Genomic DNA, 26,671 nt, shown 5'->3' on the forward strand with positions numbered 1-26,671 from the left:
TTTTCAGCCTTTCTCCAACACACAGTCCATCACACAGATGCATTGAACCGTAGAAACAACTTCCCAAAGCAGCCTCAGCCCCCTCTGGACTTGGTACTCAGCCCCCTCTGGGCTTGGTACTCATTCTGGGCATCCTCTAGGCCCCTCTGGGCTTCCTGGTCCCTCTGGTCTGGCTTCCACTGCAGCCTGACATGCCGTCTTCAGTCCCTGCCACGCAACCCAGGGCTTCCCAATTACCTCCATGCAGCCTTTCACAGGGGTAACTCTCATGGCCTTGCTATCACTGAGCAGGCATCTTCCTCCTTGGCTGCGGGTCTCTGAATGGCTACGGCGGACCCCTCAGGTCCCTGGGCTGTGAGCCATTGCCGTGCCTAACACTGCTGCCTTTTCTTTCCTCCACTGCTTTTTCTCCCTCTTCTCAGCCCCTCCTCTTTGTTCAAACACCTTCTGGGCGATGGCCATGATCTGAGATCTGGACATGCCCTGGAACCCAGGCTGTTTTTGGATTTTGGTTCTAATGTCCTTTGCACATTGTCCTATGAAGGAGGCTTTTACCATTAACTCATGTGCAGGGAGTTCAGAGTCAAAGGGGGTCCAAATTCTGTATGCCTCCATCAGGCGTTCCAAGAAATTCTAAAGCCTGTGTATTAATTCTCCTCCTTTCCTCTGAGGTAAAGAGAGTGCTCAGCAATTGCTGACAGTCTGTCCAGGTAGGCTCATGCGCTGCAAATATAGAGGACAGCAAGTCCACAATTGCCTGGGGCTTCTCAGAAAACGCAGGGGTGTGGGTCTTCCAATTCATCAAATCGGTGGTGGTGAAGGGGACATATTGAAGGGTGAACGGAGGCGCAGGGAGCGGATTTTCCCAAATTACACGAAGGGGGGGTCAGGACTTCTGCTTCTCCTGCCTCATGTACTTCCCCCAATGCTTTGGCTCGAGCATTGTGATAAGCTTTTTCAGGTTGTCAATACATAGTGGTCAAACTTCTGTATTTGTTCATCCTTTCCCTCAATTCTTTAAGGTTGGGGTATATTTTGTCCAGGATCTGGTCACTGGGCTCTGCCTCGTCTACTTCTGGGGTGTCTGGCAGCCCCCCCTTTCCTGCTTCGGCTCCCGGTGGCACATACTGAGGCAGTGGTGGAGCTTTGGGGATATGGGGCTGTCCCTGTCCTCCCAAGGGGCCACCACGTCACTTGGAACAGACATTTTCCTGCCTGTCCTCCTTTAATTTGCATTGATCAGTCTTATATTTCTTCAGTCGGGGGGGGGGTGTTCTCTATTATCACGTGAACCTCTAGAACTTCATCCATGTTCACAAACTCATCCAAGTTAAATGGAGAAAGTTCTTCTTCATCTTTTACTTTTATGCAGTTTTTTTGTGTTTTTTTTTAAACTTCTAGTAGTTCTCCCAGCAGACACCTGACCTTGGCTGGTCACACCCTGTGGTCAGTTTCAGGTGTCCGGCTTGTTTTTTTCATCTGTTCCCTCATCCTTTTTCTGTGGCAACTAACTTGTCAACTGTGGTGGCCACAAAGATGCAGGTCTTCTCTTGAGGTTTCTCTGCCTGAGTCTCAAACCAGGGGTCTGTTGCAGTGTTCTCTAAGACACACCTGAGCTCTGAGACATCCAGCTGGTGCCTGGTTAAGGACACCAATTAAATTGCCCTCCCTGTCTCACCTATAACTGCTATAGGTCTAAAACCATTTCGTATTTCCTAGCCATAGACCACCTCTCACTGGTCATCAGAGAAGCTAGGACACTGCTGGTGGTTTCCCTAATGTGTTCCAAACTGCCGCTGGTCACAGAGGTACCCAGCTCTTCCCTAACTAAGTTCTGGGATTTAGCTTGGCCTCCCTGGTCAAGCTGTAGTTACTATAGGGATCAAAACTGTTGGAGGTCTGCAAGGCTCATGTGCTTCCCAGTTCACTACTGGGCTATGGAAAAACTAGGAGGCTTGCCTTGCTACCAAAGCCACAACTCAGCAGACAACCCTCCAACTTTGCCTGGCTGAACTCTTGCCTTTAGAGATCTGAAAGGTTTGTATGCATCCTAGTGCAATATACCAACTTGAATAACCTAAGGGATCTCTGGAGCGATCCCCTCCATCGCTCCCAAAGCTGCATCTGAGTCTGAAACTCTTCTCTAACTAGGTACTCAGCCTCAAAAGATACCCCTTGTTGCCCTGTCCCAGTTAGGGCCCCTATGTTTCTTCCCAGTTCACACAGAGTGTGCAAGCGTTCTGGCGTCATCACAACGCCATAATCTCCGCTGAATCCTTTCTTGAAATTGTTCAGCATGCACTGTAGGGGAGTTACCGGACCTTTTGAGCCACTCCCTCCCATATTTAATATGTCCCTTGTGCAGCGTCCCCAAACACCAAACACACACACATGCAGTTCCCAATTTTCCTTGCCCAGTCGAGCTCGCGCTGCTGGGAAACGAAGTACTTATTGGTTCTACCCCAGGGGAATACCCTGGGGTTACACACACACACGCACCAAGTGCCTCTTTCACTGGACGCTGTACCACACACTAGCCTCCCGGTTCCCCCCCTTTTTCCTTTCTGCCTTCCTTCTTCCTAATACCTTAACGTGGGTGGTTATCAGGGGACATTCCTTTTCCCCTTAATGCCACTGGCCACATTGGAGATGTGATCAGGATCTCCCTTCTCCTTAAAAAAGGAGGTTCCTATGTCCTCAGGGCCCTTTGCCATGTACTCACCCCAGCCGGCTGGACTCTGCCCTGTCCTGTCAACCTCGGTCCTTCAATCCGTTGTCTAGTCTCACAGGATCCAGCAGAAGGGTCAAATTGGCTTCACCCTCCTCCGAAGAAAAGCCTCGGTGCGCGCAAGGAGTAGTTGGCCCTTGGCCCTCGGCTGTACCCTGCCCAGAAAAGGACAAGGGAGCTGCCTTCTGGTCTTTTGGGACTTAAGGTCCCTTATCCGAGTCACCTGTGGCACCAGAAATGTTAGAGACTTCAGAATATAGACCAGAATGGAAAAATCCAGGCAGCAATATTTTTAAAAGAGGTTTTATTGACTTTGGTTTAATTTGTCAGACAAATAAAGCAAAGGGGTGCATTCAGGAAAAATGAGAGAATGCCCACGAACACCAGGGGCAGACAGTTTTTATCCCCTCAGGCAAACAATGGTTCAACCCCCCTGACCCACCCCTTAATCATTCCCATCTCAACCAATTAAAGAATTGATGATGGCCTTTCGGTTCCAAGTTGCATTATCCACTAGGTGGCATTGCTAGCTTATAATCTCTCTGACCCTCTTACAGTTCCTAGAAAAGCCTCACTGACCATCTGCCTTCTGATAAAGATCACCATGCTCTTGTGGTGAGCTACATCTTTCCTGTTGTTCGCCTTCTTCTCGGTGTTTTACTGGAATTGGGTCAATGGCTAGAGCAGGTGTGAAGTGCTCCGACCACATATGCTTCGGTTACAAAAATGCTGTGTGCAGGCAGAGGAGAGAAATAGTTTTTAGCTTTTTAGCTTGCTGCTTATAAAATGGCTTTCAGCTTATAAAATGGCTCCACAGCCTGGCTCTCCAAAGTGGACCCAGGTGGACCCCTTCAGTTCTTAGCAACGACAGCCCTGCAAGGCGGTTCTTATGCTCTCTTGTTCTCCTTTCAGGGTCGTCAGCTCCACGCCATTCGGGGTCTTCTTCTACACTATGCTCTGGTTCGTGCCCTCAGATTCCCTCTCTGTGTCACTGAAGTTCTTTTGGTATTTGGTCATGTACTGCTTCTTCCAGACCTGCATGAGTGTAAGCACTTGTGTGTGGGACGGATGGACGAATGAATGAATGTTCCCTTCAGCCATTCATGTTTTTATTGAGGCTGAGGTTTATATATAGACACGGCACGCCCTGGACTTCTAGGTGGGCTTTGTAGACCAGGAGGGTAAAAGACACACACACACACACAAAACACACACAGCGGGGAGTTTAAAATAAAAGCCACATTTTTAAAAAGCTACAAGTAAGCATTGCTAGGAGCCCTGCTCACAACATTGCATTAACTGCAACTACATTGAGGTTGAATCCTTTCAAGACAGAAGTGCTGTTCTTGGGGCACAGGAGGCGGGCAGGCGTGGGGAACTCCCTGGTCCTGAATGGGGTAACTGTGCCCCTGAAGGACCAGGTGCGCAGCCTGGGAGTCATTTGGACTCACAGCTGTCCATGGAGGCGCAGGTCAATTCTGTGTCCAGGGCGGCTGTTTATCAGCTCCATCTGGTACGCAGGATGAGACCCTACCTGCCCGCAGACTGTCTTGCCAGAGTGGTGCATGCTCTGGTTATCTCCCGCTCGGACTACTGCAATGCGCTCTACGTGGGGCTACCTTGGAAGGTGATCCGGAAACTACAACTAATCCAGAATGCGGCAGCTAGACTGGTGACAGGGAGTGGCCGCTGGGACAATATAACACTGGTCCTGAAAGACCTACATTGGCTCCCAGTACGTTTCCGAGCACAATTCAAAGTGTTGGCACTGACCTTTAAAGCCCTAAACGGCCTCGGTCCACTATACCTGAAGGAGCATCTCCACCCCCATCGTTCTGCCCGGACGCTGAGGTCCAGCACCAAGGGCCTTCTGGCGGTTCCCTCATTGTATGAAGTGAGGTTACAGGGAACCAGGCAGAGGGCCTTCTCGGTTGTGGCGCCCACCCTGTGGAACATTAAGCTTTAATGTTTAATAGGTTATTGTATTTTAGTGTTTTGTTGGAAGCTGCCCAGATGGGTGGGGTATAAATAAATAAATAATAAATAATAAATAATAAATAATAAATAATAAATAATAAATAATAAATAATAAATAATAAATAATAAATAATAAATAATAAATAATAAATAATAAATAATAAATAATAATTATTATTTCCACCCTGACAGATTCCCTCCTTTACCTTTACCTTTACCTCCTTTTTAGTGCTACCACGTCCCTTATTCCTCGCTGACCATGTTCCTAGGAGGGAGTCAGATGGACCGCGACTCTGCGACCGCCTACAGTAAGTCTCTTGGCACAGATCGCCATTGATCTGGAAATGCAGAACTTGCCTTCCTTGCTTTCTGAGATGGTGAATCTCTACAGCAGGCACCCCCAAACCCAGCCCTCCAGATGTTTTGGGACTACAACTCCCTTCATCCCTAGCTAACAGGACCAGTGGTCAGGGATGATGGGAATTGTAGTCCCAAAACATCTGGAGGGCTGGGTTTGGGGGTGCCTGCTCTACAGGGATGGAATCATAGAGTTGGAATGGAGAAACAAGGACCCTCTAACCCAGGGGTCAGCAAACCTTTCCAGCAGGGGGCCGGTCCACTGTCCCTCAGACCTTGTGGGGGGCCGGACTATATTTTGGGGTGAAAATGAACGAATTCCTATGCCCCACAAATAACCCAGAGTTGCATTTTAAATAAAAGGACACATTCTAGTCATGTAAAAACATGCTGATTCCCGGACCATCCACAGGCCAGATTTAGAAGGCAATTGGGCCAGATCCGGCCCCTGGGTCTTAGTTAGCCTACCCACAATAGAGACAGCGGTCAGCAAACTTTTTCAGCAGGGGGCCGGTTCACTGTCCCTCAGACTTTGTGGGGGGCCGGACTATATTTTGAAAAATAATAATGAACGAATTCCTATGCCCCACAAATAACCCCGAGATGCATTTTAAATAAAAGGACACATTCTAGTCATGTAAAAACACACTGATTCCTGGACCGTCCGCAGGCCGGATTGAGAAGGCGATTGGGTCAGATCCGGCCCCGGGGCCTTAGTTTGTCTACCCATACTCAGTCTAGCCCAACCCTTTGCAATGTAGGGATTTTTTGCCCAGCATGGGACTCAAACACCCAACCCTGAGATTAAGAGTCTTATGGTTTACCGACTGAGCTACCCCATCAGTTCATTTGTCTTGCCCTGGTGTGACAGTAACAAGGTGGAGATTACACTGATTAATTAACGGGGATTTTACAGAGGGGGATCTTTTCTGTGCAAGGGTATTTCATAGGATCATAGAAACTTAGAGTGGGAAGGGGCCTTAGGGTCATCTAGTCCAACCCCCTGCAATGCAGGAATTACAGCTAAAGCATCCATGGCAGATGGCCATCCAACCTCTGCTTAAAAACCTCCAAGGAAGGAGAATTCTCCACCTTCCAAGGGAGTCCGTTCTACTGTCAAACAGCTCTTGCCATCAGAAAGTTCTTCTTGATGTTTCGTCGGAACCTCCTTTCTTGAAACTTGAAGCCATTGGTTCGAATCCTACCGTCCAGGGCAGAATAATAATAATAATTTATTATTTATACCCTGCCCGTCTGGCTGGGTTTGCCCAGCCACTCTGGGTGACTTCCAACAGAATATTAAAATACAATAGTTGATTAAACATTAAAAGCTTTCCTAAACAGGGCTGCCTTCAGATGTCTTCTAAAAGTCTGGTAGTTGCTGTTCTCTTTGACATCTGGTGGGAGAGTGTTCCACAGGGCGGGTGCCACCACCAAGAAGGCCCTCTGCCTGGCTCCCTGTAATCTCACTTTTTGCAGTGAGGGAACCGCCAGAAGGCCATCGGCGCTGGACCTCAAGCTTGTTCCATCTTCCATGTGACGGCCCTTCAGATCTTTGAAGTTGGCTCTCATATCTCATATCTCCTCTTTTTCAGGCTAAACATGCCCAGCTCCTTCAACCATTCCTCATAAGGCTTGGTTTCCAGACCCTTGATCTGCACACCTTCCAGCTTATCTACATCCTTTTAAAGGATTGACACGGGTGGCGCTGTGGGTTAAACTACAGAGCCTAGGACTTGACGATCAGAAGGTTGGCTGTTTGAATCCCCACAACGGGGTGAGCTCCCGTTGCTCGGTCCCTGCTCCTGCCAACCTAGCAGTTTGAAAGCATGTCAAAGTGCAAGTAGATCAATAGGTACCGCTGTGGCAGGAAGGTAAACGGCGTTTTCGTGTGCTGCTCTGGTTCGCCAGAAGCGGCTTAGTCATGCTGGCCACATGACCCGGAAGCCGTACGCCGGCTCCCTCGGCCAGTAAAGCGAGATGAGCGCCGCAACCCCAGAGTCGGCCACGACTGGACCCAATGATCAGGGGTCCCTTTATGTTTACCCGCATACTATCTATGGGACGGTTCCCTTGTGTTGCATGCCACTTTGGACGAAATCCTGAATATTTGTGGTGCTCAGTAGTTGGCACGATCATCCTGCTACCAAGATAACAGCTGGAGCCACCAACGCCTACTGTTTATTGGTTAAACCCAGGGGTAGGGAATCTCATCCAACATGAGATCCACTTTTGCTTCTGGGCAACCTTCCAGGGGCCACGTAGCAGTGCTGGGAGGGGCCGGAGGGAAAAGTGGGTGGAGTCACAGATGTGACGTCACCTTTTGTAAAGCAGGCTAGGTTAAAGTTACCAGATTTTTTCCCCCAAAAATCCGGGGACACTTTTTTTTTTGAAAAGAGAAAAAAAATGTTATAAAAAAAGTTTTTTTAAAAAGGAAGTAATATCTTCTTTTCTGTGGTTTCCTCTGTCGCGTGGCCTTCCTCTGGGCACCGGCCTGCTCTCTTGGAGCACTGCCCTGCCGTGGTGTCGGCTTGGGTCGGACCTGGGCTCGGCTACATGTCCTTGCCCTCCCGGTGCTCTCCTACCTCTCCTCAACGGGAGCACCAGTGCAGCAAAGTTGGGGCTCCCCTCTTTTTTCTCCTTCCTCTTTCTCTCTCTTCCTTCCCCTTCTCCTCTCCTCCTTCTCCCTGCGTCGGCTCCGGAGTTTTTACTGGCCCCGGAGCGCTGCTGGACAATTGGCTGGGTGGCCAGGCGCTCTCGCTCCTGGCTCGATTTGGGTTGCCAGGGGGGCGTGTTCAGTGGTATCCCCAGTTGACGCACCGGGCGTCCCCAGTTCCCCCTTGGCAGCGGCAGCGGAAGTCTCAGCAGCCCGGAGCCAGCCTGGTAGCACAGTTGGCTCTGGCTGGCTTCAGGAGCTGCTCGCTGCCGTGACGCCTGCCATTTTGCCTCGCCGGAAGTCCCCATATGATGTGTCCTGAGCCATTGAGCCAATCACGCAACATTCATTCCCTCATGAATGAAGTTTATTACGGTCGCAGACCAGGATAAAAAAACATATAAATAAAATAGCAGTTAGGATTTTTTTTAACAGATAATTGTTAGAGCAAATAAGGACAAAGAAACAAGCATAGGATAAAACATCTGAATAAAATACAAGATTAAACACGGATAATGGATGGATAAAAACTGATAATTAAAACACTTAAGAACTAAAAACAAACAAAAACACGCAGTTAAAACAACTGTAAGAGCATAAGAACTAAAAGACTTACAGTTAAACAACTATAAGAGGCCGCAGAGTAGAAGCATCTGAAATAGAGGGCACTCACAACATTAGAAACTGATGTGCAAATATGGTTAACTTAAGACTTAAGACTTCATTCCCTCATAATAAATCTACAACACTTAAAATATAAATCTGGGGACTTTAAATAAAATCCGGGGACATTCCAGGGACGGATTTTGTCTGGGACAGATTTGTAAATCCGGGGACTGTCCCTGGGAAACGGGGACGTCTGGTAACCATAGGCTAGGTTCCAGCCATGCAAAATCCAGAATTGTAGAAACATCTGCAGGCGCCATTCTGATCTCCATCCAGGCCCCTTCTGGGCAGGCAAATATCACTCAAGGAGGGCGTGAGATGGGGATGGTGAGGGGTCTGGCCTAGGGGAAGGGTGTGTGGTCTGGGCAGAGTCCTGAGGGCCGGATAGAAGAGCCTTGGGGGCCGCCCCCCCCCCGGTTTAGAGCTGTGCTGTGACTCCTTTCCGCTCGTGCCTCTCCCACTTTTCCATGGCTTTCGGCAGGGATGGGAGTGGAGATGCTGAGCACCCTGGTGGGGTCGGGTATCCAGGGACAAATCGTCGGGAGTCACCACGCCAGCATGAGGAAGAGGTGTGACGTGGCGAATGGCACCCTGGCAGGAAACAACACCTCTCTGCTCCCGGACGTGCTGGAGAATGCGGTAAGACAGGCCAGCCCTCGTTGACTGTAGGCAACCAGCCATATGGGAGCTGAAATGGGACTGGGAGCCGCATGGAACAAGTGAGAGCTGCAACAAAATGTTGCAGCGTGCCCCAGCCTAACAGAGCTGCTCCTGTTCAGGGTTCTAGCAAGCATAACCTTCCTTGAGGAGGCTCCATTCCCCCATGCTGCCATCCCTATTCAGATTAGCTCCATTAATAATAATAGTACAATCATACCTCGGGTTCCAGACTCTTCAGGTTGCGTTTTTTCGGGTTACGGATGCGCCGAAACCTGGAAGTACCGGAATGGGTTACTTCCAGGTTTTGGCAGTCACGCATGCGCAGAAGTGCCAAATCGTGCTTTGCACATGCGCAGAAGCACCAAATTGCAACTTGCGCGTGCACACACGTGGCGCTGTGGGTTGCGAACGTGCTTCCCACATGGATCACGTTCGCAACCTGAGTGTCTGCTGTAGTAGTAAAAGGTAAAGGGACCCCTGACCATTAGGTCCAGTCTTGGCCAACTCTGGGGTTGCGGTGCTCATCTCGCTTTACTGGCTGAGGGAGCTGGAGTACAGCTTCCGGGTCATGTGGCCAGCAGGACTAAGTCGCTTCTGGCGAACCAGAGCAGCGCATGGAAACGCCGTTTACCTTCCCGCCAGAGCGGTACCTATTTATCTACTTGCACTTTGACGTGCTTTCGAACTGCTAGGTTGGCAGTAGTAGTAGTAGTAGTAGTAGTAGTAGTAGTAATAATAGTAGTAGTAATAATACTGTATTTTTCGCCCTATAGGACGCACTGGCCCATAGGACGCACCTAGTTTTTTGGGGGGGAAATAAAGAAAAAAAAATATTTCCCTCCCAGCCGTGGCTTCAGTGCGCCCTGCGCTCCAGGCAGCAGGCTGCTATCCGCAGCCTAGGGAGCCCTACGGGAACTCCCGCAGGGCTCCCTAGGCTGCTGGAACTCCCATGGGCTCCCCAGGCTTGCTGATAGCTTCCTGAAGCCTGGAGAGCGAAAGCCTGCATTCGCCCCATAGGACACACACAGATTTCCCCTTCATTTTTGAGGGGAAAAAGTGCATCCTATAGGGCAGTGTTTTTCAACCACTGTTCTGCGGCACACTAGTGTGCCGCGAGATCTTGCCTGGTGTGCCGTGGGAAAAATTGAAAAATTCGAAAGATTAAAAAAAAAGTCAAATTTTCGGCCACTAGGCTGGTGCCAGACTGTGCCCACCCTATTTTCCATCCGTCCTGGGTGGGGATCAGATCGGATGGGATCGGATGAGAGCGGACAGGCGGTCCGCTCTCAGCCGATTCCCCATAGAGAGCAGTGGGGCTCTGACATCTCCCTCTCCGCACACAGTGGTGGTGTGCCTCGTGATTTTTTTCATGAAACAAGTGTGCCTTTGCCCAAAATAGGTTGAAAAACACTGCTATAGTGCGAAAAATACAGTAATAATAATAATTATAATAAATAATAACTCATTATTTATACCCCGCCCACCTGGCTGGGTTTCCCCAGCCACTTGTGGGATGTAATCCACTGGTGCAGTCAGATGCAGCATTCCTTATTTCCCTAGAGTAGGCACAGGCAGGGGGACAGCCAATCAGTGTAACTTCCTCTTAGACTGGTCTGGAGCTTCCTCTCCCTGCATGTGACCTGGGAGATGAGCGTGGCTCTGGCAGGCTCCACAAAAGAGCCACGTCACAAAACCATGTTCTCAGTTCTTCTGTCTTCTCCATACTGTCTTGTGTTGCTGTTCTTTTGGTGCCATGCTGCTCTTCTGCCGCCATTTTGTTGCCTTAATGTAATTTTGCTGTCTGCTGGCTCTCAGCCAGCAGCACATGAGTTCAGTCTCCCTATGAGATGAACCCACAGATTCTTGGGTAACTATTAAGAAAAGCCTGCCTTCCGGGAATCATATTTTGAAGTGAAATGTGAAGAAACCTTTTGTTACTTTGCTCAGAAAGATTCTTGTGTCTTTTTAAGCGGGATCAAAAGGGGACACCAGGAATAAACTTAACGAAGAGATTCAAACGAACCTGCAACTATATTGAGGGGAATCTTCTCTGCTACATCACTTACTAGTGTGAGTGAAGGAAGGCTAATACTTATTCAATATACAGTGGTACCTCGGTTTACGAACTTAATCCGCTCCGAAAGTCCGTTCTTAAACCGAAACTGTTCTTAGACCGAGGTAAAGTTTGCAAACCGGGACACTACTTCCAGTTTTGCGGAGTACGTAAACCAAATAGTTTGTAAACAGGGCTGTTCTTAAACCGAGGTACCACTATATCCTTTCCTACAATCCTTAATATTCCCATACTACTCTGGGTGGCTCCCAACAGAATTAAATCACAATAGAACATGAAATATTAAAAACTTCCCTAAATGAAAGGACACGGCTAACTTAGGTCCCCTCCCTTCAATGGGTTTACTCTGAGTAGAATATGCATGCATTTCACCAGAGAACAAGCCATCAGATTTTGACTGGTTGTGATTTGCATTCGGCCAGTAAATGGTTTTCTCTGTTTCCCTTTCAGCGCACGGCGTATGTTGTCGCCTCCCTGGTCCTTGGCTCTCTTTATTTCCTTTCCTGCCTGGTCCTTTTCTTGGGAGTGAAAGAGCAGCCAGGTAAACATATAACTATTTCATGTATTTGACGCTCAATGTGACTTTTCTTGAAGGTTCAGCCCTGGGCCTGGTCACAAGATCCAGGGTACATCCAGACTGATGCTTATCGTGGGATGGCTGAAGCTTAGGCATGCAAGATTCTTTGCAAAGTCTGAAACAACCCATCTTTCCTTCTGAAAAAGTTAAAACACACCCAGTGTGTTGCCAATGACCCTGAAATATACTCGGAGACGAGAGTGGATTTCATTCTCTTTACTCAGCTCATAGTGGTGTGGAGGAATGGAAGTTCCCCCAGAATGTCTGCTTTATGTACATTATTTACACAATGGGCCCCACGTGATTGGCTAATTCCGGGATTCTCCTGTAGGCCAATCAGGTTGCGGATTCACTTCCACCTGGAGCTGGATTGAGTGGTTCCTGTGGACCAATCGGACTGCTGCATTCTGAATCCTATTGTTCTAGGACCAGTCAGACGGCTGCATTTGGGACCCTGTTGTTCTAGGACCAATCAGACGGCTGCATTCGGGACCCTATTGTTCTAGGACCAATCAGACTGCTGCATTCTGGACCCTATTCTTCTAGGACCAATCAGATTGCTGCATTCTGGACCCTATTGTTCTAGGACCAATCAGACTGCTGCATTCTGGACCCTATTCTTCTAGGACCAATCGTATTGCTGCATTCTGGACCCTATTGTTCTAGGACCAATCAGACTGCTGCCTTTTGGATCCTATTCAACTCAGTACATAACAGACCCATTTGCATCTTCAGAATTGCCTGCTTGCAATATTAAGATCCTGTCTGGAAACACCCCGCGAACAAAGAAATGTGTTAAATCAATTCTAAAAAGAATCTCTGATATTGGTCCAAGAGGTTCCTGCATTCTGCAGCCAGGTACCTCTGGAAAAAAACCTCCAAGCAGGGCTCCAGGGGAGCAACTATCCCTGCTCCTTGTTTGGCTCCCAGCAACTGTCATTCAGAGGTAGACTGCTTGTGAACCAGGAGGCTCTACACAGCCATCTTGGCTTAATGGCCAATGATAGGCTGCTCACGTTTGGGCCTTAGTTGCAGGCTCTCTCTGTGTGTGTGTGTGTGTGTGTGTGTGTTTTGCAAGGAAAGTTTATTTATTTATTTATATTTTTAAAATTTGATTTTGAAAAGTATAATCATACAACAAAAAATCAATTCAACATCCGAATACAGTGGTACCTCGGGTTACATACGCTTCAGGTTACAGACTCTGCTAACCCAGAAATAGTACCTTGGGTTAAGAACTTTGCTTCAGGATGAGAACAGAAATTGTGCTCCGGTGGCAGCGGGAGGCCCCATTAGCTAAAGTGGTGCTTCAGGTTAAGAACAGTTTCAGGTTAAGAACGGACCTCCAGAACGAATTAAGTACTTCACCCAAGGTACCACTGTATCGAGAATGCGCTGAATCTCCTGACTTCCCCCCATGCCTTCCATGGGTCCAAGTAGTAATATTTATAGCTGTCTATCAATATGCCTGGACCATAAAGAAGGCTGATGGCTGAAGAATGGATGCTTTTGAATTCTGGTGTTGGAGGCGACTCTTGAGAGTCCCATGGACTGCAAGAAGATCAAACCTCTCCGTTCTGAAGGAAATCAGCCCTGAGTGCTCACTGGAAGGACAGATCCTGAAGCTGAGGCTCCAATACTTTGGCCACCTCATGAGAAGAGAAGACTCCCTGGAAAAGACCCTGATGTTGGGAAAGATGGAGGGCACAAGGAGAAGGGGACGACAGAGGATGAGATGGTGGGACAGTGTTCTGGAAGCTACGAATATGAGTTTGACCAAACTGCGGGAGGCAGTGGAAAACAGGAGGGCCTGGCGTGCTCTGGTCCAGGGGGTCATGAAGAGTCGGACACGAATAAACAACAACAACATCAATATGTCCAAATTTTTGTCCTTCCAAATTATGCATTCTTTCTACTACATCATAAGTGTAGTGTTCCTTTCTTCCCTCTTTTTTTCTTGCCAGGACGATACACCCCTTTGGGGAAGACCAGACTCCCATTCTTTGCCAGTCTGCGGGCCGTCCTAAGCCACAGCTCCTACACCCGGCTCCTTGCAGGTTTCTTGTTGGCATCTCTGGCCTTCCAGGTAACAGCAGGCCCTACCATGGCTGGGTAACAGGGCTTTATGGGGTGGACATGGGACACAATTGCTCAGCGGTACACTGAATTTGCCAGATGGGCCATAGCTCAGCAGTAGAGGCCTAGGACCCACGTACCTACGGGACCGCCTCTCCTGGTATGCCCCGCGGAGGACCTTAAGGTCCACAAATAACAACACTTTGGAGGTCCAGAGCCTCAAGGAGGTTAGATTGGTTTCGACTAGGGCCAGGGCCTTTTCAGCACTGGCCCCGAAGTGATGGAATGCTCTGTCACAAGAGACTAGGGCCCTGCGGGACTTGACATCTTTCGCAGGGAAAGAGACATCTTTCCTGCAAGACAGAGCTGTTCCGCCTGGCCTTTGGTTTGGACTCGGTCTGACCCTTATGTTTCCATCCCGTTATGGTCTTGATTGATTGGCTGTTTTAAAATGAGGCTGCATTTTAAATTGCATTTTAGCCTGTATTTTATTTTGGTCCCCCCCCCCCCATTAAGTTTTTACTGTGATTGTATTGGTGTTAGCTGCCCTGAGCTCTGGTCGGGGAGGGCGGGGTATAATTAAAATTTAAACCACAGAGCCTAGGCCTTGCCGATCAGAAGGTTAGCGGTTCGAATCCCCGCAACGGGGTGAGCTCCCGTTGCTCAGTCCCTGCTCCTGCCAACCTAGCAGTTCAAAAGTACCTCAAAGTGCAAGTAGATAAATAGGTACCACTCCGGTGGGAAGGTAAATGGTGTTTCCGTGCGCTGCTCTGGTTCACCAGAAGCGGCTTAGTCCTGCTGGCCACATGACCCGGAAGCTGTATGCCAGCTCCCTCGGCCAGTAAAGCGAGATGAGCGCCGCAACCCCAGAGTCGGTCACGACTGGACCTAATGCTCAGGGGTCCCTTTACCTTTACCTTTTAATCTTCCTTGAATTATTTGCACGGTCCGTTGCCAGCTTGCAAAGCCCAGCACACAGATGCACCCTGCTTTGCAGGTGCCACTGATTGGCAGCATGTGCAAAATGCACTTTCAGTCCAGGTGTATCTTTACCTGCCCCAGGTAAGGGCAGGTGAGTGTGGCTTGACCAAAAGAACCTGGCAAGGTGGTGTTTCCCCACCACTGATTTTCATTCTGAAAACAGCCTCCTTGACAGTCACTGAGGATAAAAATGGAAGCAATGGTTTAGCAGGGAGTGGCATGCCACACTCGCCCGTTCAGTGCCCGAATGCTCTCTGAGGCTCTTCCGTTTCCACCCACAGCTTGCCCAGGGAATCTTTGCTTTCTTCTGCACTCATGCAGCTGGACTGCCTGGGAGCTTCCAGCATCTGGTGCTCATCATGCTGGTACGTATTGCCTGACCTTTTTTAAAAAATCATTTTTATTTGATTTTTCAAATATAAATTTATAACAAAACCAAACACATTTCCATATACAGTGGTATCTTGGTATTTGAGCATCTTGGATGCCGAACATTTTGGTTTTTGAATGCTGAAAATGCAGAAGTAAATGCTTACATTTCAGAAGTCAAACGGCTGCGTTTTCACCCCATTTTCTGCATTGACTTTGCAAACCGCCCTTTGAACCACGGTTGTCAAATGTTTCGGATGTCAAATGGTCTTCCAGAACAGGTTATATTCCACAACTGGGGTACCACTATAGAGAGATTTCTCTGAATCTCGAGACCTCCCCTCCGTCCTAATGTCAATGTTTTCAACTGCATATTATATCAAATCTATATTTTATATCTATCCATATTATCCACAGCGTTTGTTACGTTACAAATGAGATTAAAATCCTGCTAATGTTTTCATCTGCTTACAGTGGTCTCTTAAATAAATTATAATTCCCCCCCCTCCTTTCTTGAAGTTTTTGTTTTCTTGGTTCCTCCTGAGCTTTCCGGTCAGTTTCGCAATTTTAGCTTAATCCAACAGCTTAGTTGAACATAACATACAATAAGCATAACATACAACAATACAAACAACCAAATAAAAGACTTCCTTTATCCTGTATCTGCTCTCATTATTTACTTATTATAAACTGTTTCCTTTATGAATAATAATTAAGATTTTTCTAATTATAACTTAAATATCCACAAAGTCTCCTGCAGACATTAATCGAGACATGTCCAGGTATGTATTTTAGGGCATTGTTTTGTGAAGTATTCTCTGCATTTCCCCCCTGCTTTTTGAAACTCTTGTCTAGTGTGATCTCTAGCTGCATCTGTTAACAGTTTGTCTTGCCATTCCTTTTTTGTTGTGCCAAAGAGCTCTGGGTCATACGGGGTGTTGAGTTTTCTGTCCCCTCTCTGCCTCCAGGTGGTCGCCTGCCTCTCCATCCCTGTCTGGCAGTGGTTCCTGGTAAGGTTTGGGAAGAAGATGGCTGTCTTCATAGGCCTCTCGGTGAGTGTCCATCACAAGACCTGTTCTCAATGACTTGTCTGCATTTTGCCTTTTTCAGTTGCAATTGCAGAGGATGGCGACAAGGAAAAGGGACCGTTTCAGCCATGGCTTCCTGCTCGTGACATGCTCTCCCCAGGGAAGCCTGTCTGGCTCCATCATTGACATCTTTAATAATAATAATATTAATAATAATAATAATAATAATAATAATAATAATAATAATAATTTATTTATACCCCGCCCACTCTGGGCGGCTTCCAACAAAGTATCAAAATACAGTAATCTGTTAAACATTAAAAGCTCCCTAAAGAGAGCGGCCTTCAGATGTCTTCTAAAAGTCTGGTAGTTGTTCTTTTCATTGACATCTGGTGGGAGGGCGTTCCACAGGGCGGGCGCCACTACCGAGAAGGCACTGAACAGAATAAGTCAGGGGTTAGCAAACTTTTTCAGCAGGGGGCCGGCCCACTGTCCCTCAGACCATAATTTTTTTTTGGGGGGGGGGAGAAATGAACGAATTCTTATGCCCCACAAATAACCCAGAGATGCATTTTAAATAAAAGCACACATTCTACTCATGTAAAAACACGCTGATTCCCAGACCATCCGCGGGCCAGACTGAGAAGGTGATTGGGCCGGATCCGGCCCCTGGGCCTTAGGTTGCCTACCCCTGGATTAAGTCAACTGTTCTCTTGTTTGTTGATAAGATGTTTCCTGCCGCTGAAGTTTCCCGCTGTTGCTGGGTCTGTTTCATAAGTTTCATAATAGTTTTCCGGCAGCTTATTATCTGTTCTTATGTTATACTTTATGCTCTCTTTTTAAAAGTTGCTTAGAGACTCGCCCCCCCCCCTTTACACTTTTCTATAAGTGACTAACAAGCCAAATAAATTTTCCAGTAATGTAACAAACCTGTGATGTGGAGAAATAAACCTTGGGTGATGCCCTTTTTTCCACCAGGCATTGTGCCAGAAGAAAGCAGGATTGGAGCATCTCTGAAATTTTTCTACCCTGCAGATTAAAAGAGCTAAGTACTTAAAAGTACTATGTCAGCGAAAAGCACCTGACACATCTATGATGTGCTTTGAGAGATAGAGAGTGAGTCAGTGAGATTATGCATTTCCAAAAGAGAGATATTGGTCCAAGACTGCACTGTGACTGCAGAGGTGAGCCTTAAACACTGTATATCTCCTAATATGATGTTAAGAGCCAACTGGCTATAGAAAACCATCAGGGATAGGTTGGAAAAATATATATGCCAAATTCCAGAGGGGTAACAAATGAGACCTACAGTTAAAACTGTAGATCAGGCTGTGGAACTCCTGCTGCGCTCCGAAGGCTTGCGGATAGCTGCCTGAAGCCCCTGGAGCGCAGCCTTTGAAGCCTCCGCAGAACAGAGGGGTGCCTTCACCCCGCTGCCCTGCGGAGGCTTTGCGCAGCCTGCATTCGCTCTATAGGACGCACACACATTTCCCCTTAATTTTTGGAGGGGAGAAAGTGCGTCCTATAGAGCGAACAATACGGTAGATGGCTGTGAGGAAGTGAGGGCTTTCCATCTTGTCAACTGATGGAGGAAGACCAGCAGGAACGAGCTGCTGTGCTCATTAGGCCTGACATCCCACCAAGTCTGTGGAGGTTGAATTTTTGCTAATAAAGAACTTTGAACTGTGTGATTACGGACTGGCATGCCTCTGTGACAAGACCCCCATGGGAATCCCGCAAGCAGGACCTGAGTGCGAGAGCAGCTCTCCCCACTTACGATTTCCCACAACTGGCATTCAGGTGTATCCCATCTCTGACAGCGTAGGTAGATCAGGTAGCCATCCTGGCTACTAGTTGTCGATGAGGTGGCTCTTTTTCCTCTTTTTCTTTCCTCTCCTCCTCCCACTCACCTTGTCTGCTGCAGCTGATCATCCCGTCTCTCATTGTTATCACGGTCGTGACCCACAACTTCCTGGTCTACGTCTTCATGGTCGCCCTGGCAGGAAGCAGCCTCGCCGTCCTCTACTTGTTGCCATGGTGAGCGGAAGGGAAGTCCCGAACAATAGCGGGCTCGTCTGGGGAGGAAGCTTCCTGAAATCCCGTGCTATGCTTTCCAGCATTTCGGCACTCCGGGAACTCTCAGAGGCACTTGGTTCATAAAATGCAGCGCTACATACATGGGTGTGAGAAAAACAAGCATGAGAGAGATCTATAACAGGGTCTGCCGCTGCATTTGCTTCAGCAAGTTTTTCCGTTTGGAGTTTTCTGAGAGCCAATGTGGTGTAGTGGTTAAGAGAGGTAGTCTCGTAATCTGGGGAACCGGGTTCGCGTCTCCGCTCCTTCACATGCAGCTGCTGGGCGACCTTGGGCCAGTCACACTTCTCTGAAGTCTCTCAGCCCCACTCACCTCACAGAGTGTTTGTTGTGGGGGAGGAAGGGAAAGGAGATTGTTGGCCACTTTGAGACTCCTTAAAGGGAGTGAAAGGCGGGATATCAAATCCAAACTCTTCTTCCTCTTCTTCTAATTCCTACTTGCCCCTTGACACAACCAGCCCAAGAGATTTTGCCGCTTGAGGCAAAACAAAATGAGGTGGCTGGAGGATGGCGCAGGGAAGTCCCGATACTCTGAAGGCAGTGGGAGAGAAAATGGGGGGCTGGAGGTGGCAATGGCCGCAGGCAACAGGCACAGAAGGTGGCAAGCGGCACCAGATCTGCCTTCCCTCCCAGTTTTCCCCAGCCTTCTGCCTGAGGCGACTGCCTCACTGAGGCTAATGGATGAGCCGGCCTTGCCCCTCAATCTCATCTGTCTTTCGATACGATGAAAGGATACGATAATCTTTATTGTCGTTGTCCCATACAGAACAACGAAATTGAAAAAATCTACAACAGACATTCAAAAACCAACAAGCCTGCTATCCCAGCCTGGTTAACCCCCTAAAAATACCCCATACTTAAATACAATATACTCCCACAGAAACTACCTTACACTGCGTTTAGAACCAAAATCACATTTGGTTTCTCAGGCAGCTAGTCCTAGTCTTTATAACCCTGTATGTTCTTCCAGAAGGCAGAAGCTGAAAGAGATCATTTCCGGGGTGCGCACTATCCTGCGCTATCTCTGCAGCTTTCTTATGGCACCTGGAAACGTAGATTTGTTCCAAGGTGGGAAGGGTGCACCCAATTATTTATTAGCGCCAGCAAAGCTCCTAAGAGCCTGCATTGTTCCTCTAGCACCCTTACAGCACCCAGGGAAAATTGTGCCCCCAGCTTGAGGGTTGTCAGAACCTTTAGGGACATCTAGTACCTCGATTTCAGGCTAATTTTGTCCACTGGGACTGGCAGCAGCTCTGCGAGGTCCATGGCAAATGTAGCTTAGCAAAGTCCCTGAGTGCCTGGGAAGTTTGAGTTCCTGGGCTTCGTCCCTTTTGCACCAACAGTTGCTATTTTGCCGGTGGAATTTCTGAGATAAGGAAAACGATGGAGGGAACCGCACTTGCTTGACACAGATTCCTTGCAAAGGAATCGGAACGAATGCTCGACAGGCAACCTCCCTGCAGACTTTGTGCAAAAACATTGAGTAAGGTAAAGGTAAAGGGACCCCTGACCATTAGGTCCAGTCGTGGCCGACTCTGGGGTTGCAGCGCTCATCTCGCTTTATTGGCCGAGGGAGCCGGCGTACAGCTTCCGGGTCATGTGGCCAGCATGACTAAGCCACTTATGGCAAACCAGAGCAGCGCACAGAAACGCCGCTTACCTTCCCGCTGGAGTGGTACCTATTTATCTACTTGCGCTTTGACGTGCTTTCGAACTGCTAGGTTGGCAGGAGCAGGGACCAAAAAACGCAGCTTCTCCAGCCAGTAAAGCTAAGATTATTATAATGGCGTATATAATCTTCCCATAATAATTTCACAGTAGGGCATAGTACTAAAGAAACTAATGATCTGCCATCCTTTTCACTTAGAGAATTCCACACAACACAAATAATCCCATGCATCATTTATAAAAACGTAAGGGGGGAAACTGTAGGAAAATAACAGATGGTAAGTTGAAAGAATCCAAAATTATTATTTAAGGAACTAATGGATGCACTGGTTTTTCAGAGCTGAAAAGGGACTGACTGTTGTTTTTTATCTTTTCGCTTGCTGCGTTTTCCAAGTGTGTACAGTATCTGTTACTAAAAACCTCTATGAGAGGATATGGGGGAAACTTTTATCACTAGATATCAAACATTAAAAGTAAAGGGACCCCTGACCATTCGGTCCACGCTCTATAGGCGTTTGTCCACAGACAGCTTCCGGGTCATGTGGCCAGCATGACTAAGCCGCATCTGGCAGCGCACGGAAACGCTGCTTACCTTCCCGCCGGAGCAATATCTACTTATCTACTTGCACTTTGACATGCTTTCAAACTGCTAGGTTGGCAGGAGCAGGGACTGAGCAATGGGAGCTCACCCCGTCACAGGGATTCAAACTGCCGACCTTCTGATCAGCAAGTCCTAGGCTCAGTGGTTTAACCCACAGTGCCACCCGTGTCCCTTAAAACATTGTGATTTATGCTTAATAGGGAAGTTGTCTTGAAGCAACCTTAGATTTGCTCGTTCGTTGGTGAATTGTTGCTTGATGCTGTGGTGACTGTCTTGCAGGTGCAAACCTCCTGACTTGATCTCCTCCTGTTCCCTAGGTCCATGCTTCCAGACGCAGTGGATGATTTCAAGCTGCAGAACCCCACCTGCCTCAACCTGGAAGCTTTCTTCTACTCGTTCTACGTTTTCTTCAACAAGCTCGCCGCCGGCCTCTCCCTTGGGATTTCCACCATGAGTTTGCAGTAAGCCCCTTCGTTCCAGCCTGGTTGCTCCTAAGCCCCAAACACTGTCCCCAAATCCCTTTCGCTTGTCGTCTTCCTTTATGTGCTCTGTTTATAATAAGATCAAGGTTTCTAAAATAATGAAGGCCTCATCCACCAACCTCTCTGCCTTTCTCAGCTTTTCCTGGCTAGGCACACATTTAAAGGTTAAACCACAGTACCGCTCCAGCGAGAAGGTAAACAGTGTTTCCATGCACTGCTCTGGTTTCGCCAGAAGCGGCTTAGTCATGCCGGCCACATGACCAGGAAAAACTGTCTGCAGACAAATGCCGGCTCCCTCAGCCTTTAAAGCGAGATGAGCGCCGCGACCCCAGAGTCGTTCACGACTGGACTTAATTGTCAGGGGTCCCTTTACCTTTTACAAATAACCCAGAGATGCATTTTAAATAAAAGCATGCATTCTACTCATGTAAAAACACGCTGATTCCTGGACCGTCCACGGGGTGGATTGAGAAGGCGATTGGGCCGGATCCCGCCCCCGGGCCTTAGTTTGCCTACCCATGACCTAGAGGCAGAGCTGGGTTAAGAGCCCTCATGGTGCAGTGGTTAGAGTCCTGGACTAGGACCTGGGAGACCAGGGTTCAAATCTCCCACTTGGCCATGGAGCTCCCACTGGGTGACCTTGGGCCAGTCTGCAGTTTAACCTTCCTCACAGGGTTGTTGTTGTGAGGATAAATGAGGAAGAGGGAAAAGTGGCATATAAATAAATAAATAATCTATATATTTTTTTAAAAAAAACTTTCCCAGTTTTGCAGGTTACAGAGCCACGGACTGCACACATAACCCCCAGGTTATCCTGACGCTGCAAATTCTCATGGCCCCTGTTCCCATTGCCCTGCTGCTCTCCTCCATGGCCGTCTTCTTCTCCTACCCCATCGACGAGAAGCGGAGGAAGCAGATCAGAGTGGAAATGGAGGCGACTGGGTAAGGATGGTGTTCCTCCATGTGGAGCAGAAGAGGTGGAGAACCTTAAAGCGGTGGAGGGTCACCCCAAATTAAAGGCACAGGCTTCCCTATCCTAAAAGGTTGGGTTGGGCATTTTAGACCACATGTACAATCCCGTTTAAAACGGAAGACAGACCTTGCTGGATTAACCCATGCCCTTTCAGGCTGAAGTCTGACTGGCCTCGGAGACCTTACAATTTTCCCCCAAGGCGCTCATGATTTGACTAGGGTGGGTTTTCGGGATTGTGATGCAGTGGCAGGACCCCCAAAACTTAAACAAGGCTCCGTCGAGCTGGACCAGACATATTCAAAGAATCTGTAGGGGCACCACATTAGCAAAAGCTCACTGAAATGACCACCAACACGTAAGACAAGATCATGCTGTAGATGTCAACTGGCTTGGCAGTCAAGTCATGCCATCTTTCGAGGGAACCCTGAGAAATAATAATAATAATAATAATAATAATAATAATAATAATAATAATAATAATTTATTATTTATACCTCGCCCATCTGGCTGGGTTTCCCCAGCCACTCTGGGCAGCTTCCAACAAAATATTAAAATACAGTAGTAGTATGTCAAACATTAAAAGCTTCCCTAAAGAGGGCTGCCTTCAGATGTCTTCTAAAAGTCTGGTAGTTGTTTTTCTCTTTGACATCTGGTGGAAGGGCGTTCCACAGGGCGGGTGCCACCACCGAGAAGGCCCTCTGCCTGGTTTCCTGTAACTTGGCTTCTTGCAGTGAGGGAACCACCAGAAGGCCCTTGGTGCTGGACCTCAGTGTCTGGGCTGAATCATGGGGGTGGAGATGCTCCTTCAGATATACTGGATATGCTTTCATTGGGGCTGAAGGAGACAAAAGAAAATGCACAGAGAGGGAAGAGAGGCCTATCTCCTTCCACTGACCTTATCCAGCCAAAATCACCTATCCACCCACCCACAAAAGTCTTACCCCTGCCTCCTGGCTATAGCCCTGATGAGGCCTATCCTGGATCCCAAAGCTGCTTCCCCCAGATGTGATGTGGGGTGAGTGGCAGGTGGAGAGACGGCTGTTTATGCACAATTTGCAGTGCGTTCCCAATGGTGCCTGCACATGTGAAATATACTCAGAGTCGAGAGTGGATTTCATGCTCTTTATTCAGCTCATAGTGGTGAGGAGGAATGAAAGTCCCCTCAAAGTATCTGCTTTATGTAAATTATTTACACAATGGGCTGCACATGATTGGCTAATTCCGGAATTCTCCTGTAGGCCAATCAGGTTGTGGATTCACTTACATCTGGAGCTGGATTGGGTGGCTCCTCCAGACCAATCATACTGCTGCATTGTTCTAGGACCAATCAGACTGCTGCATTTTGGATCCTATTGTTCTAGGACCAATCAGACGGCTGCATTTTGGATCCTATTCAACTCAGTACATAACACCGTCTTTGCTGGGGCTGATGGGAATTGTAGTCCAACAACTTCCGGGGGCACCAGGTCTGCAAAGGCTGCTCTATGAGTTTGTTTGTCCCCTGTGCATCTCTTCCATAATTTCCCACTCCGCACTGACCTTTAGGCACTGAGCCTCTCCTCCGATTTCACGTTCATCTTTGCTGTTTTTCTAAGCAGGCATCAGGGTCAGACAGAACGCCCAGAATCAGAGGCAAGTTAGTCTCTGGAGGGAGTTCATGACTACTTGCGGGAAAGTTGCTGATGCTTCTTGCCTTCGGTTGCAACACTACAAAGGACAGGTCTCTGGCGTCTTCCTTTTTTTCATCCGGGAGCAGCAGTGAAGACATCTCGAGCGCTTCCGCAAGATGCCAAATAAATTAACTCCACGGAGCTCAACATTTTTACAACCATCTCTTGCCCAGGGACAAATCCCTGAGGATGGAACAAGCAGAGACTTCGCTTTAAAAACTGGAATGAACTTCTTTCTCAGGGGATAAGGAACAAGCTGGTGGTTCTACAAACGCAGGGACTTTTAATGTACATTTATGTAACAAATATCCCTAGCCTTGGAAAGAGAATGGATTGTGCTATAATTCAGTGACTCGTCTTCTGCACTTATACGATTTATGTAAGCTCCTCACATATGAGTAAGGAAACTAGGCCAAATGCATATTCAATTTCAGGACATTTTAGAGAACTGGAACTCAGCTGCCCGGAGGTTGACCCCGGGCAGCTGCACTCAATATCATTATGGGTCTCTCTCAACCCCAGTCGTTTTCACAGGTATTTTGGTCTTCTGCAATCTCCGGAACACAAAGCTATCTTATTTGCAAGCTGAACTGGGACCTTTATGCATTCATCTGTATGGTGGCTCAGTTTAGAGAGGCAGAGGGCATGATCTTAGCGGTAGAGAACATGTCGTGAATATTGAAGGTCTCAAGTTCCACCTTCAGTGTCTTGAGTTAAAAGATCTCAGGTTAGGAGGGCTGAGGAGCTGATCGGAGAGTCAGAGTAGATAATTCTGAGCTAGAAGGATCTGTGTCCAGAGGGAAGTAAGATGTGACTCACCCAGCTGGCCTGGCATGAGTTGACCTTTCTCCAGGTCCTGACTGGGACCTACCATGACATTCTTCTGACAGGCTATTAGCATTATGTTCCCAAGCGCTCCAGGTCAAGGCTGAACACGCTGATGAGATCTCCCTGACCCAGATCGATCCTTAGCTTCCAACCTCCCCTACAAAATAGCCTCGTAGTTTCCACTTTCCTGGTTATGGGAATCGCCTCCCTCCGGTGGGGGACAAGCTCTGGTGCACACCAGCTCTCCCAACCTGGTTCCAGCCTCCTGACGACACGACGCCTGCCTGTTTGTGAGGCTATGGATGCCGACATCATTCGAGCCATTTAGCAATGGAATCTTGTGGTCTGGTCTATTTCGGTATGTGCTAATGTGGTTGCCATGCACACTGATGGCTTTTATCTGTGTTTGTAACTAGACTGCGAGTCGTTAGTGATTTGCCTGTTTATTGCACAGAGCCAGAGCAACAATAGGTGCTTTGTGAATCACACCGTGGAGCCAGCTTGACATTTCAGAAATAAGATTCCTTTTTAAAAATAATAACAATTAATTAGGGTGGTGTTTTTTTCCAGGGGGAGTTGTATGTGACTAAGAAGCTGCGGCTGATCATGTCTCAGTTGCAGAAGCTTTATTCTTCCAGTGGAAACAGCATTCCCCTTCGTGCCTCTCATTGCTATGTGACTGGGATCAGGGGGTCAAAGGTTGTGACTTATTAAGGTAGGCCTGAGATTTCCCCCCAGTGGAATCCTACCGCCAGGAAGATAGAAGACAGAGAACACCAAAATGTTGAAAAGCTTAATACAGCGTTTGGATTCTCTGTCAAAAACATAGACAGTTGCTGCAACGTATTGGATTCAAAGAGTCCTTCAGTCAACACACACACACACACACATTTGCTGTTGGACAAGCCACTCTTCTCTAGACATTTTGTTAAGTTCTGGGTGAATATATCAGATGACACAGTGATTCTTCAAACAGCTCTTGTTTATTCACAGGCCAGAACAGAACTGGGCTGAAGGGTTCACCCAACCTGCTTATATAGAACTCGACTACAAAGCAACAGTAACAACTTTCTGTAACTATCCAATCACTGAACGTCACTTTCAATTCCTTATTTGCATATGCGGACCTGAGTGAAAACTATCTACAGTATCCCCCTGCTGGCCCAGGGTGAGAACCTCAGGACATAACACCCCTCCCCACCGAGATAAGGCGTTAGTTACAATCGTAATGGTTTCCTTATATACAGCACTACACGTAATGGTTCAATTAGGCACAAAAACATATTGGTTACATTTCACATACTTCCATGAGATCGACAGTGTTGCATGTCCAACAACACAGTCCTTTAAATAAGTTGGGCGCTTGGATACTATACTGGCCCATCTTACAGAGGAGTTGTAAGGGTCACAGTGTACATGACATGGTTTGAAACCTCTGAAGAGCTACACAGATGTGATCTCTTTTTATTATGCCCAGATTCTTGCCAGATTCAGCACTGCTACATGCAATGCTGCTCTGATCTTCCTCAGCAAAGACCTGGGGAAACAGAAGCAGTTGCGCTGTTGCTTTTGCTGAAAAGCAGCTGATTTCTCGTCTGCAACCCAGGGCCAGAAACGCACTTCAGGAGTGGGCTGCTGTGTACAGCTTGTTCCCTCTCTACCCCTGCAGCTTCATTCCCATTATATTCTGGGTTGCTCCCTCCTCCTTCCGAAAGGCGGTGGCTTTTTGGTGCCAGGAAATCAAAAGCTGCTGTTATCCCATCCTACTAAAAGCTTCACAATTGGTGTAATTTGTATTCAGGTATTCTTGTAACTTGCATGTTACACCGTGTGGGCTGGAAGAGTAACGAGTGTCAAGCTGTGCTTTATACTTCGGGGTTTGACTGGATATTTGCATTTTCCGACATCTCTCGAGTTGTTTCGTTTCAGCTGACAAAAGCTGCCTTTCTCATTTTGTATTTTGTATGCTTTGACAACCAATACAGATGTTTCCGTTTCCCCCCTTCTCATACACAGTCCCTTATTCTTCAGCGAAAGGGGGGGGGGAGCATCTATTCCATTCCTGCCTCTCACCTCTGTGTGTTTGCAGTGGAGAGTGATGAATGAAAGGACATGTACAGTGGTACCTTGGGTTACAGACGCTTCAGGTTAAAGACGCTTCAGGTTACAGACTCCGCTAACCCAGAAATATTACCTTGGGTTAAGA

The 26,671-nt window shown here is 47.8% G+C and overlaps 1 protein-coding gene across 5 annotated transcripts in view; it reads left to right on the forward strand.

The window, feature by feature from the left end:
• The window catches only part of LOC309372918 (sodium-dependent lysophosphatidylcholine symporter 1-B-like), a 37,317-nt gene extending 13,338 nt beyond the window's left edge, over positions 1 to 23,979 (forward strand). For 2 of the 5 annotated variants that reach the window (XM_081917009.1, XM_081917011.1), the window contains exons 4-14: positions 3,641 to 3,773; positions 4,935 to 5,013; positions 8,866 to 9,023; positions 11,569 to 11,659; positions 13,660 to 13,781; positions 15,034 to 15,117; positions 16,090 to 16,173; positions 18,074 to 18,186; positions 20,830 to 20,973; positions 21,760 to 21,936; positions 23,563 to 23,979. In XM_081917009.1, coding sequence (XP_081773135.1) covers positions 3,641 to 3,773; positions 4,935 to 5,013; positions 8,866 to 9,023; positions 11,569 to 11,659; positions 13,660 to 13,781; positions 15,034 to 15,117; positions 16,090 to 16,173; positions 18,074 to 18,186; positions 20,830 to 20,973; positions 21,760 to 21,936; positions 23,563 to 23,608 — 1,231 coding nt within the window. In that variant the 3' untranslated portion in view covers positions 23,609 to 23,979. The remainder of the gene's footprint in view (positions 1 to 3,640; positions 3,774 to 4,934; positions 5,014 to 8,865; positions 9,024 to 11,568; positions 11,660 to 13,659; positions 13,782 to 15,033; positions 15,118 to 16,089; positions 16,174 to 18,073; positions 18,187 to 20,829; positions 20,974 to 21,759; positions 21,937 to 23,562) is intronic. The other 3 variants (XM_081917010.1, XM_081917013.1, XM_081917012.1) reach the window with 3 other exon arrangements.
• Positions 23,980 to 26,671: the final 2,692 nt, after the last annotated feature.

The sequence above is a fragment of the Podarcis melisellensis genome (assembly GCF_964234715.1).
Source record: "Podarcis melisellensis genome assembly, chromosome: 6".
NCBI classification, from domain to species: Eukaryota; Metazoa; Chordata; class Lepidosauria; order Squamata; family Lacertidae; genus Podarcis; species Podarcis melisellensis.